At 37.2% G+C, this 13283-nt stretch overlaps 1 protein-coding gene across 4 annotated transcripts in view; it reads right to left on the bottom strand.

The window, feature by feature from the left end:
* The window catches only part of NADK2 (NAD kinase 2, mitochondrial), a 42385-nt gene that overhangs the window by 23322 nt on the left and 5780 nt on the right, over window positions 1-13283 (bottom strand). For 3 of the 4 annotated variants that reach the window (XM_040630497.1, XM_040630498.1, XM_008692635.2), the window contains exons 2-4: window positions 6617-6705; window positions 5645-5733; window positions 4697-4778 (exon numbers count right to left, since the gene is read on the bottom strand). In XM_040630497.1, the coding sequence (XP_040486431.1) occupies window positions 4697-4778; window positions 5645-5733; window positions 6617-6705 (260 nt within the window). Of the gene's footprint in view, window positions 1-4696; window positions 4779-5644; window positions 5734-6616; window positions 6706-8062; window positions 8314-13283 lie in introns of those variants that run through there. The other variant, XM_008692633.2, reaches the window with a different exon arrangement.

Below are 13283 nucleotides of genomic sequence, written 5' to 3'. Positions count from 1 at the left end.
GTGCCGGCAGGCCCTGCTGACTAAAACCTCATGAGAGATGTCAAACCAAACCACCCAGCCAAGCTTCTGAATTCCAGATACACAGAAACCATGAGCAATAATAACTGATTATTACTGTTGAAGCCTCTAATTTCTGGTCTGATCTGTTATGCAGCATTTGATAACTAATACTGAGGAGAGGAAATTTAAATTGAAATTAACTTCTGGGCTTATTTAAGCCTTGTGAGTCATCAGAGTACTTAAGAAAAAGAAGTCAGGCAACCTGAATTACCAAACAAGCTAGGAGGCTTAATACACTATTGGCCTGGAGACAAGAAGAGAAACCAAACGACTTCTAAAGCCTATTATTCTAGGTAGAAATTAGAGAAGCAATACTGCCCGTTTACCAGTTTCAAAATTCCCATAAGCTTATATGAGTAGTAAGCCAGCTTTTTGAAGGAAAATATATTTCAACAACCTGTATACAATGTGATCACTAAAGAATCTCTTAATGATACAGAAATATGCCATTAAGAAGTTCTAAAATATAAACGCATCAACACTGAAGGCAATCAAAAAATAATTACTGAACCAATGATCTCGATTACTTATATTCAAGAAATATTGGGGCGCCTGGGTGGCTCAGTCGTTAAGCGTCTGCCTTCGGTTCAGGGCGTGATCCCAGGGTCCTGGGATCAAGCCCTGCATCGGGCTCCCTGCTCTACTGGGAGTCTGCTTCTTCCTCTCCCACTCCCCCTGCTTGTGTTCCCTCTCTCACTGGCTGTCTCTCTGTCAAATAAATAAATAAAATCTTAAAAAAAAAAAAAGAAATACTTACCCAGCTAGGTTGGGGTCCTAGCCCTACTCCCTAAGATCATTTAATCACTCATTTCAAAGGTTGTTTGTGGACTATGTATAATACCGTATCAGTGTTAGAGGAATTAAAATACAATCCTATACTCAAGAACTTTATAGTCTAATGGAAGAGACAACCAAGCAGAAAATAATATGCTCTCTACAGAGAATTATAGTCAGAGTCCAGGAGAGGCAGCAGTCTTCAATGAACAACTACACAACTGAGTAAGTGGTATAAGGGCACTCTAGGCAAAAGCATGTATAAGGGCATGAAAACAATATGCACCTTCTGGAGAACTCTTCCTCTTACTCTTTCATAACCTACTGTTTCGAGTATCAACAAACCTCCTCACCAGTGGAAAAGCCTCCATCCATGGTGTTAGCAGATGCTCATACCTGACAGTTACACTTAAGGTCAGAGTGGTTAGTGGAGGTATTAGGTGAAGGTGGTCAAAGGTAAAAACTTCCAATTATAAGATAAACAAATACTGGGGATGTAACAATACAACGTAAGGCCTATAGTTAATACTACTGTATATTTGAGTTATTAAGAGAGTAGATCCTAAGAGTTCTCATCGCCAGAAAAACACTTTTTTCTCATATCTATATGAGATGATAAATGTACACTAAGTTTACTGTGGTAATCATTTCACATTATGTCTAAGTTATTAAAGCGGTACACCTTAAATTTATGCAATCTGTATGTCAGTTATAGCTCAACAAAACTGGGTAAAAAATGCAATTCAAAAAAAAAAAACAACAACAGCCTTAGGAAGAATCCTAGGCTGTTCCTAGAAGGACTTCAGTAATTATTTCTTAACTTAAGAAAGTATAGTGCCTACGAGTAAATGAGGATCAATGAAACTAAAAAACCAAATAGGCAACAGATGGTGAAAGATCATATTACTATACTAAGGAATTTGCAACATATTCTGAAGGTCATGGAAAAACCCTAAAAGATTTTAATTCAGAAGGAGATACAATCAGATTTGTACTTCAGAAAGAACATGAAGATAAAGTGTAATGGATGGGTTGGAACGAGCAAGACTGGAAGCTACTGCGGTAATTTAAACAACAAATTACAAAGGCCTGTGTTCAGTAGCAGTGAGGATGGCAAGAGATGGACTCAAAGGTAAGCTCCCAAGAACTCAGCACTAGAGCCATAGACCAATGTGATAAAGGGGGTGAGGGGCGGGTGGGCCCTGCTTCAGCACACGTTGGTTCCATTCATCAAGTATGGTAGGGGAAGGGAAAGGAAACGGTTTCATTTGTAGACATGTTGCCGTTTTTTTTTTCTTTTTTTTAAGTAGGCTCCATGCCCAATATAGGATTTAAACTCTTGTTTAACTTAAACCCCGAAATTAAGGGTCCCATGCTCTAAGACTGAGTCAGCCAGACATGCTACATTGTTAATGCCACTGGATACTTTCAAGTAGAGGAAAGTATGGCTAGAATAGCATGAAGAAAGAGAAAAATAACAGGAGAGAAGGATAGCCAGGGACCAGAAAATGTAGTGTCTTCTATGTCACTGTTCAGGTGACCAACTGTCCAAGTTTGCCTAGGACTGACAATTTTCCCAGGACATGGAACTTTCAGTGCTAAAACTAGGGAAGTCCCTGGCAAACCAGGGTGAGTTGGCGCCCAAGTCAGAGTAAAGAATTAGATTTTATCCTGGGTTAGACGGGGAGCCACCATAAGATTCTGAGCAGAGAAGTCAGATAATATTATCAAGCTTTCATAAAATGATTACTCTGGCTACAGTGGGAAGAAAATGTAAATAAGGATGAGAGTGGAAGCAAGATCAATGTTGGCTATAAATATTTTGGAGTCACCAGGATTTAAGTTCAACTACAGATATTAATCAGTTATTCTGGAGACAGTATAAAAAGTTAAAGAGAGAAAGATGGCCCAGAGGATATGTGAAAATGCCATTATTTAAGCAGTGACTTAAATATAACATCCTTCAAAAGAGACAAAGAAGTAGCCACCAGGGTAGGAAGAAAGGGGGAGAAGGTTATAAATGCCAAAGAAGTACAGATGCAACAATGGAGCAAAAATTTCCCAGAAATCAAGTAAGACAAGGACTGAAATGTTCATTAAGTTCAGTAACCAGGACATCACTGGTAAGGCAAAAAGAATGTCAATATGAACTGGTTGGAGGCAATCCAGAAAAGATGGCAAAGATGGCAAAACAATAACTTAAATAAGGACGTAGAGATACCAAGATACGGGGTAAAGAGGAAAAAAAAGAATAATAACCAAGAGAAAGACACAGGGTAAAGGATTTATTAAATTTTCTTAAAAGAGGATAGTCTTGAAAAAGGTTTTAGCCTCCGAGGAAGCATGTTGGAGAGAGGGGAAGAAAGGGAACAAATAACAGAACAAGATTTTCTTTCAAAGCCAGGGAAAAGTTGAAAAGTCCAATGATTTCCATCTCCTTTATGAAGTAAGAGAAGCCTAATGCTGAAGGAGGAAAAGTAAGGAAAGCAAGGAGCATACAGAAATTAAATAACTTTGAAGAAGCTATTGCAGAGAATGGGGAAGAGAGAGGAAGACCTGAGCCACGCGAAGTTTTTTGAACAACTCTGAGGGTCAAGTTCTAAGTGCTAGAAATGACAAATTGGAAGTAAATTTGGGCCCAAACAAGCCGCCAAGCTTAAGTTTCTATTTTGTTCCCCCAAATGGCCTCAGCAGTGCTAATGAAGGAATAAAAAGGGTGACCGACTGATGCGGGATTGAGCAGAAAGACAATGGTACAAAATGTTTAAGAGATTTGTCAAGAGGGGATCCTGGGTGGCTCAGCTGGTTAAGCGTCCAATTCTTGATTTGGGCTCATGGTTTTGAGATCGAGTCCTGCATGGGCTCCACACTAGGTGTGGAGCCTGCTTAAGATTCTCTCTCTCTCTCTCCCTCTCCCCCCACCACAGGAAGAGAAAGAAAGAGAGAGAAAGGGAGAAAGGAAAGAGCGACTTTTGTCAAGAATGTGAATGAAGTGAGGGAAAATTAAGAAAATAGAGGGGTTCAACACTCTGAAAACCAAAGGGCAGATTTAGCAGGATTGAGGAAATAAGACCGCTGTTAAGAGTAGGAGGCTGTGGTCAGAGTGGAACTAAGATTTGAGAGATGGGGCAATTCTAGATGATCATAAAGTCCAGGTATGGTCATGGCTGTGGGTGGCTGGAATAGAATGATGCTAAATGTCAATGAAGCTGAGGAAAGAAAAAAAGAAGTGATGACAGGGTTTGGTCTCTTCATTAAGTCAATGAAGTCACCTAGAAAATCAGCAGAGGCATAACCAGGAATGTAGATGAGAGACAAGGAAGAGCAGAAGATGGGACATGAACTCATACCTCTTCAGCAATACCAAAGGTCACCAATAACCAACTAGGTCAAGGGCTCAGGTCTATTCTGCCAAAAGGTACTACTCCCAGACTACCTGGGAAGTCCAATGTGAAGACTTGTCCATCCCATATCATAATTTTCTACCACCAGTAGTAGCTAAACACATATATATATCTCATGCCTGAGCTACACATAAGAGCTAGGTCCTTGAAAACCACCCCATAGAAGAAAATTCTACTAAAAGTAGAAACGAATTGTACATGCCTGAATTTCATCTCTAAAATGTTTCTGGAGCACGGTTCTAAGATTCAGGATAACCAGGAGCAATGATACTTCCACTTAAACATGATGCACCACAGTAAACTCCCTGTAGCAACAGAGCACAGCGATGTGACTACAGTAGAGAAAATAAAGAGCTCCCCAAATTTAAGACTTATCAGAAATAGATACTATGCAAAGCAAAGAATAACTGTATGTATAACACACACATACCAAACAAAAAGAACACGTTTTTCCTTACCGTTCCGGATCAGTGTTTACTCCAATAACTGGTTTAAGTCTGTCTAAGACCTTACTTGCTGCCAGAAGCATCGTGCCATCACCTAAAGGACATAAGACATAACCAGATTTGTTACAAAACTAGTTTTTAACATCATTTTGAACACGAGTACTTTTGTTTCAACAATCACACTCCTACTCCACCCTGCTGACCACCACAGTCTCTTCCACTTCCTTTCTACCCGTTATCCCTAATCCAGGATTTCTCAACAGTGGCACAACTGACATTTTAGGGCAGATAATTTTTTGTTGGGGGAGGGGGTCCTGAGCATTACAGGACGTTTAGCAGTAGCCATGGCCTCTACCTGCTAAATGCCCCGTAGCAGCCCCCCAGCTGGGAACCACTGCTCTAATCCTATCACTTCTACTAACAAATCTCTTTGCTTCTGTCATAACATCAGTCCAAATTCATAATCAGAATACATCCAACAAAGCGTCCAGTGCAGATTTTTCTAACAAATGCTATCAATTTAAAGCTTTAGCAACAATATCCACTTACTTAATAATAAAGCCCAGGAAAAATAGCTGTAAGTATATTAGAGCCACGGTTGGATGGAATTTATCTAATCTCATTGAACTCTTAAAAAAAAAAAAAAAGTTTTGAAATTGCTTAAGAGTGGCGTAACTAAACCAAAATAGTTACAACTCATCCTTTGAATCATATTTGAAGTTAAATGTACACCTTAAATATACACACAGAAATAGACACAGAACCTCACAATAACATCATTCACTGAAAAAGTGAAATGTTATATATAGCAGATATTTTAAATCTTATCCTAAAAATCCCAAAATGCACCTCGTGGTAGGATTCTGAAGGCTTCATTACAGCTAGAGCATAGGGTATCTGGAAATGCACAGTAAAGAGCGTTTCCATATTCCAACATCTTTACCTCTGTGAAACTATTACCTCCTGCAGCTATGACAGCGTCTGCCCATCGAACAGCCTCTTCATCATATTCTCTCCTCTTTACTAGACGAACCTCAATTCCCTCATTCCTAGGATAAAAAAGTAAAGGTTTTATAAAAGGTCCACTAATAACATGAAGGATGTTTTGAGAGGCAGGTTATTACAATGATGTAAAATAACCAAACTTGTTTTATAAACAAATTAATGTTTAGTTTTGCAAGGTTAACTTCATTTTCATTTATTTAATTATGACAGCCGATTTACTATGGTCAGGAAGTATATGAATAAACTGAAAGTTAATGACTATCCCGAAACTCCATGTGCTTCAAAAACATCTCGTTTTTGCTCCTGACAAACAGCAGTATCAATAGATTAGAATTTCATTTCATCTTCTCTATTCCTCTGATGCTAAAATTCACTAATACAAAAATGGTCGAGAAGTATAACAAAACTCAAGAGACTTTAATTAAAAAGTAAATTATAAAAGTCATTATTTTAAATCCAACAAATACTCATTCAGTGTCAGACACTGAAACAGTGACTAAAATACTTTCTACTTTGCATGTTCGCACACTGATTCTCATATAAACTTATTCACTGACTGCATTAATTAACTCAAGTTCCCATAATTTTTAGACATTCAAAGAATATTTTAATGAACACCCATATGATCAAGTTTTCAGTTTAATAAAACATTATACATACAATTGAAGCCTAATGTATACAGAATTCTCTCTGTAGAAAAGGCACTTCTCAGGCCAAATATTAACTGAAAATCTGTGAAATTTTCAGAGTACAATAAAAATTTCCTTAGAAACACTATGATATCAACTCCATTAACAATATAATTTTCTGAAAATGATTTTATAATGGCAATCTTTACTAAAAATCTCAGGATCATCTGCTAGCAAAATTAAAAACTGGAAGTCCTGAATACAAAAGCCCATCAAGTATCCAAACCCATTAACTTACCGTAAACTATCTAGAATGTGCTCTACATTTTTGGTGTGAATATGATGCCGTTCAAGCAGTCCACTGTAGCTAGAGCCTTTCAATGCAAGCTATATCAAGATAAAACAAACTCTGTCTCATTATAGGACATATATTACACATTATAACGTAGCTCTTTAAAAAGCCTTATGAAAAATACAATGGGTTTTTTTTTTAAGGCACATTTTTATGACTACGAATTCAAACTGAACTAGAAAGTCTGATTTCAGAAAATCATAATTTGGTTTCAATACCAAATACAGCAGCATTAAGTTTCCTGAATCATGTAGTTAACAGAATCTCAAAATTTGCTTATTTTTCAACTTGAGGGTTTTTTTAATGGATTTTTAACACATCACATGTGGCTACTTGAAGACCAAAGCTAAACTAGTATTTTAGAAGGCAGCTAGATGACCTTTGTTCCACTTGGATTTGCAGCTCTCTTCTATTCACATTTATGAACTCTATTTGGAATTTACCCCACGCAATCCAAACAAAGGCTGGGTTAGCTCCCTGAAATTGGGTAACTCTTAGATATAAAGACATATATCCTTCAAGAATTATCTTTCCCAGTCCATTGGAGTGACATTTTTACAATGTCACTATTTTACCATTACTATTCTCCTTTTAAAGTATATGTCTTCGAAATAATCCATAAAGTAAAATGTTGAGAGAGAAGTTCACATCCGTTTAATCAACTAGGAAATATGTCCAGTAGAATGAATGTGAGAATTAAAAAACGTTATTTTCTTTCCTTCTCCAACTTCCCTTATACCCTGCCTCTTAATGACACAGTATCAGTTTTTCAAGTACCTGTCCAAAAGACAATCTTAAGTATATTCTTTTGTTTTAGATTATTACTGAACAATAAAGTAAAACCAAATTTTAGATAGCATCCTTAATATGTATTTTATCTTTTAAAAAAATTTATAACAAAACATGGAAGATACATAAAGAAAATTTAAAATAAATATAATCTTATTGTCCCAGAACAGTTTATGTTAATATTTTGATATCTACCTTTCCAGTCTTTGGTTTATGAATACGGGGTCAAGAGTTTTAAAATAGTTTTGCCCTCACTCTATAATCTAAGGGCAATCAAGAGAGGAGGTCAGGACACATTTGGCTATTTGATAATTAATATATAGATGTTAACTCACAAAGACACACTAGATCTCATCATCTGTACAACACTTTGACACCTAGACATAAGCTTCATATTTAGACCATACCAACATCAAAAATATTTTTTTAAAGGAAAGCAGTGACCAAGGTCATAATTAGATAATCCTTCATTTACTTTAATTAAAAAAAAAAAACAGGTTTGAAAAACTGTTTTAAGAGAATTTCTGAATATAAATGAACATAGCATTAGCATTCAGATTATTATACTATCATTATCCAATTACAAATTAAAACCGTACTAACCATCTCTCAGTAAATATGGATCAGGATGCTCTTCATCTCTACTCTCTCCCTGGGGTCTCTAGCTTCAAGGCTTTCTGTGAAAGATCTATATGCATAGATATTTACTTGATCCGTATTACTGAGAGATGGTTAGTACGGTTTTACTTGATTCTGAACCAACAAAAATTTGCCTACTTTAAAGTTAGATGTGATAGGCTATTTCCTAAATGATCCAACCACTTTTATTAAAATATCATAGATATTTTTACTTGAGTTTATTACAAATACAAATGTTTAAGACTTGTTTTACTAGTCAGTTGAATGTTACTACTTTGTACTCTATGTACTAATTCACATGAAAGCTCAATAAGGGAAGGAAATAGGTCTTTTTAAATTTAACACGTAAGAAATGCACAAACTTTCTGAAACAATGACAATTTGGTACATAAAACTCACGATTCATAATTTAAGCATTTTTTTTAAAGATTTTATTTATATATTTGACAGAGAGAGAGACAGCCAGCGAGAGAGGGAACACAAGCAGGGGGAGTGGGAGAGGAAGAAGCAGGCTCCTAGCGGAGGAGTCTGATGTGGGGCTCGATCCCAGAACGCTGGGATCACGCCCTGAGCCGAAGGCAGACGCTTAATGACTGAGCCACCCAGGCGCCCCTAAGCACTCCTAAAAGCATACCCGCTTAACTAAATGGTACAATAAATGTTAAGTGTAAACATACAGGAAGAATCGCCTTAAAATGATTAGTAACACCTAGTCAACAGCTAGAAAGTAAACTATTCCACCTAGCATGATCAGGCCTGGTACAGTGAAAACTAAGTATTTCTTTAGCTATATTTGGCATTTATCTGGGATCATTTCAGTTTCACTCTCCTTTCTCCTAGGTGCTTAACTTTACTTTCTCCATCATTCTCTTTCTGCTTCTGCATTTTTTTTTTTTAAGATTTTATTTATTTATTTGACGGAGAGACAGCCAGCAAGAGAGGGAACACAAGCAGAGGGAGTGGGAGAGGAAGAAGCAGGCTCCCAGCGGAGGAGCCCCATGTGGGGCTCGATCCTGGAACCCCGGGATCACGCCCTGAGCCGAAGGCAGACGCTTAACAACTGCGTTACCCAAGCGCCCCTCCTCTTTTTATTCTGTTTACCTACTCCTTCATATGTTGGGATTGCTCAGGTTCCATCTTTAACTTATCTGCTCCCACTTCATTTTCCTTATCTCCCCACTCCAGGGACTTGATCTCTCAAGTACGCACCAGTAACTATGAAATACATACTGTCAACTCACGCCATTCTCTTGAGCTAAAGGCCCAAATCTTCAAAGGCCTACATTAAATCCCCCCACTGGTAGATCAAGTACCTCTCCCCAAAACCATCCAAATCTGATGACATATTCCTCCTTCAAATTTGCTCTTCCCAGTCTCATATATCAGTTAATAATACTTATATTTATATAATCAACAGAATAAACCCAGGTGTCCCCTTTATTCTTCCCTCACACTCAATCTCCATTGCCGGTCAGTGGCAAAGTACAGTAAATATACCTGTAAGCTGCTTCTCCCATCTGTCCCTCACATTCATGCTGCCACCGCCTGACTTCTGGACAACATCAACTTAGCTGGTCTCATGTAATAGCCCGCCTCCAACACTGCTAACTACTTCCTTCAGTCTTTATTTCCCATTCCGCCAACCTAACCACCACTATCAGAAGCCTGCCTTTATACTAGCCCCAGAATGCTAACGTCTCAGAAAAATTCACCCTTCACTCCACTCTTGTGGGGATAGAGAGTAGGACTGACAGTTGTATTCTCCTGCTAAAAACGACTGAAAATTACTAGGACATAAAGCCAACTCCTGCACGTGACATTTAATACCTTTATACCTTTATAAGGTCCGGCCTACCTATTTAGCTTCTATATCCGTATTCTTGAGCAATGATTTCCAAACTGCCCTTAAAATGGTTGTCACATCAATTTACTGATCACGACCCATATTAAGAAAAAAAACAACTCTACTACATGTAACTAGCTCAGTTGTTTCATGTTATCTTTTATTTCAAATATGAGCATATGTACTTAGTCATGATGTAAAATTTTTCTGACTGTGGATTACAATCAAAAACATTTAAGTTCTTTTTGTTGGCAAAAAGATTAACTTCCCCCTGTCTTGCTAGTACGGCTCTCTCCCATTCACATGTAAATTCTTCCTTATTCTTTAATATTTAATCAAACTATCCTGAACTTAAAAGATATCATTTCACGCTCATCACATTGGTAAAAATGTAAAAGTCTACCAAGTACTAATGACAGCATAGGGGAGCTATTCAATGCTTATGGAAATATTATTTGTATTCTAATTGCATTTTTTAATTAAAAAAACTGGAAACCTAATTATCCAAACAATGTAATACTAGATGGCACTTAAAGTGAATTAACACATACCAAATAAGTTTCAAAACCAATAGTAAGAAAAGCAAATTTCTAAAGAACAGGCGCACAGTCTAAAGAATGTATTATTGATGTAACTTTTTTAAGACACACAAAATAGTGTACTTTTTATGGACATGGTCATATTATGTATAACACAGGCATGAGAAAGATACATTTGTGTATACATATGTGCATACACATACATATAACAGCTGCAGGCTAGAGGTTACCTCTAGGGACACGGAGGGGGAAAAGGTGGAAGGGCAGGCCTTTAATTATAACATTTCCTTTAAAAATATTTCAAGCAAATGTGGCAAATATTATATCTGTTAAGGCTCAGTAGCTGGAGATATAGGTGTCTATTTTGAAAGCTTTCAATGTGGCAAAAATATTTCATAACTGAAAATCTAAACTTTAAAAAGATCACTAGAAAGTCTACTTAAAAGTTGAAAAAATTCAAAGGTCTTCTTTTTCCCTTTCATTCTTGCCCTTTCCCAAAATTTTCTCTCCCTTCTCTGTATTCCCATAGACTACTTATAAACAGTTATAACACAATTTAATATATTTTCTCCAAACATTTGGGAACCCTTTTTATTTTTTTATTTTTATTTTTTAAGATTTTATTTATTTGACAGAGAGCACAAGTAGGCAGAGTGGCAGGCAGAGAGAGGGGGAGAAGCAGGCTCCCCACGGAGCAGGAAGCCTAATGTGGGACTCGATCCCAGTACCCTGGGATCATGACCTGAGCCGAAGGCAGACGCTTAACCGACTGAGCCACCCAGGCACCCTGGGAACCCTTTTTAATCACCTATGGCTCCCCAGAACCTAGCAGGATGCCCACTTAGCAAGTGCTCAATGAATGTGTTGACCAATATTCAAAAGTGACTCTTTAAACAAATTAACCAACAAAGTTCATGAATGTTGGCAACAGTGACACTGTAAGCTTGTACTTTTAAAGATCATAGTTTTTATTATTTTCTCCACTACAAAAATACCTCTTAAAAGAAAGTAAAGAAATTCAAAACTGTCACTTCCTCCAAGAGATTGGCTTAAAAACAACAATAAAAACTACATAAGCAAGAGTTAAATTGAACAAATCTTCAGTTCCTTTAGCGGTCTATTTTATAAAGGAACCTACTCTGAAGTGCCCAAAGTAGTACCATTTTAGGTACATAATTTAGTAAATAATAGTGGCATTTACATAATGATCATTGTGGCTGAAAAATCAGAATTATGCTGCTTTAAATTATGTAAATTATAGATTAATTTGATCTTCCTAAAAATTATGTAAGCAAGGAAAAGCAGACATTATTACACCTATTTCAAAGTCAAAGAGGCTGATAAATAGAGAGAGCTTAGGTTACTTGCTCAAGTTTATAAAGCTAATAGACTGGTGCCAGGATCAAAATTCTATCTCCTGCTCTTAATCTAGGACTTGCCCACTACAGACTCCTAACATTCCTAAGTTAGCTATATATTTCACTCCTGCTTGAGAACTGTAAATACTCAGGGCACTAAGCCTCAATTTTAATGATTAAGCTACACAGGCCAAGACCTAGTCTGTTCCTCTGTCCTAATTCTACCAACTTTCAGTTAGGAAGAAGAGAGCCAATTAGCTAACCTCTCCTTGAACACAAATGTCTTACAGAGGTTGGTTGAATTTCCTGCACAATCCACATCATATACAATGAACTCTGCTAAGGCATGAAATAACCCGCACACTTGCTGATATTCTGAAATACACATTTCTGTTACATATTAACAAAGATTACTGATAGTGAAAAATAAAGTGAACTTACACTTTACTAGCTGAGAAGATATTAATGTGCATTGATACTTTTTTTACTCAAAACATAATTCATATAATTAAAAATATAGGAAAAGTGATCACAGTAAGAAATTATGTTATTTACAGTCTGAAGGCTGGCCACATATATATAGTTTCTAAAATCTCCCCCTGATAACCCTGATACAGTGAAGAGCGAAAATCAGGGCTCTAAAGCACATTGGTCAATGATTACGTTAATGGTAGAATTTCAGCTACTGTAATATTCAACCCTTTTACATCTTCAGGACTCTATTTAACTGCAAATATTTATGGAAGGGAATATACCATAAGCCTTTTTTCCAAGTTTTCCAAGTTGTATTCCACAAAATTTAACATGTTTTTCTGCCCCCTGCCAGATCCCATCATCAAATAAAAATCCTGTTTTGTTTAGGTTTATGTTTCTCAAACATATTTATCCATGAAACTCTTTTGGGGAACTCATGTTGGTAACCTCAACCTTAAGCTTTCAGCAGCTAAAATCTTTTGGAAGAAAGATAGCTGGAAATAAGGCTCTGGACTGGAAGCCTCCAAGAGAAAAGAACTAAAACTGATTTTTAAAAAGTCAGAAACCTTTTTGGTGGGGATGGGAAGGTAGAGAGGATGATACGATGAGGAGGTCCTTGCCCTCAAGTCTAGAGAAGAAAATAATCAGATTATACTCAAAGGTGGAAAGCTCAAATACGTAAGTATCAGGAAGATACAGTGAAAAACACCAAACACAACCTCGGTAGCCAGAGAGGGGCACAGCAACGTTACCAAGGAAGGCTTCCTGTGGAAGTAATGTCTGGAGCTTGACCTCAAAGGAAGGCTAGGGATTGGCTAGAGGAAGGAGAAACCTTCAAAGTAAAAGAGGCTGCAGAAGAAGTAAAGACACTGACAGATGCAAATCAAACCATCCTGAAATACCATTTTCACCTACCAGCTTGGTAAGACTCCCAAAATGTGATAAACTGCTTATTGGGGTGGGGGGGGGGG

The sequence above is a fragment of the Ursus maritimus genome, unplaced genomic scaffold, assembly GCF_017311325.1.
Source record: "Ursus maritimus isolate PB19 unplaced genomic scaffold, ASM1731132v1 scaffold_15, whole genome shotgun sequence".
NCBI lineage: Eukaryota > Metazoa > Chordata > Mammalia > Carnivora > Ursidae > Ursus > Ursus maritimus.
The sequence above is the reverse complement of the archived record's forward strand: the minus strand, read 5'-3'. Positions and strand labels throughout refer to the sequence as shown.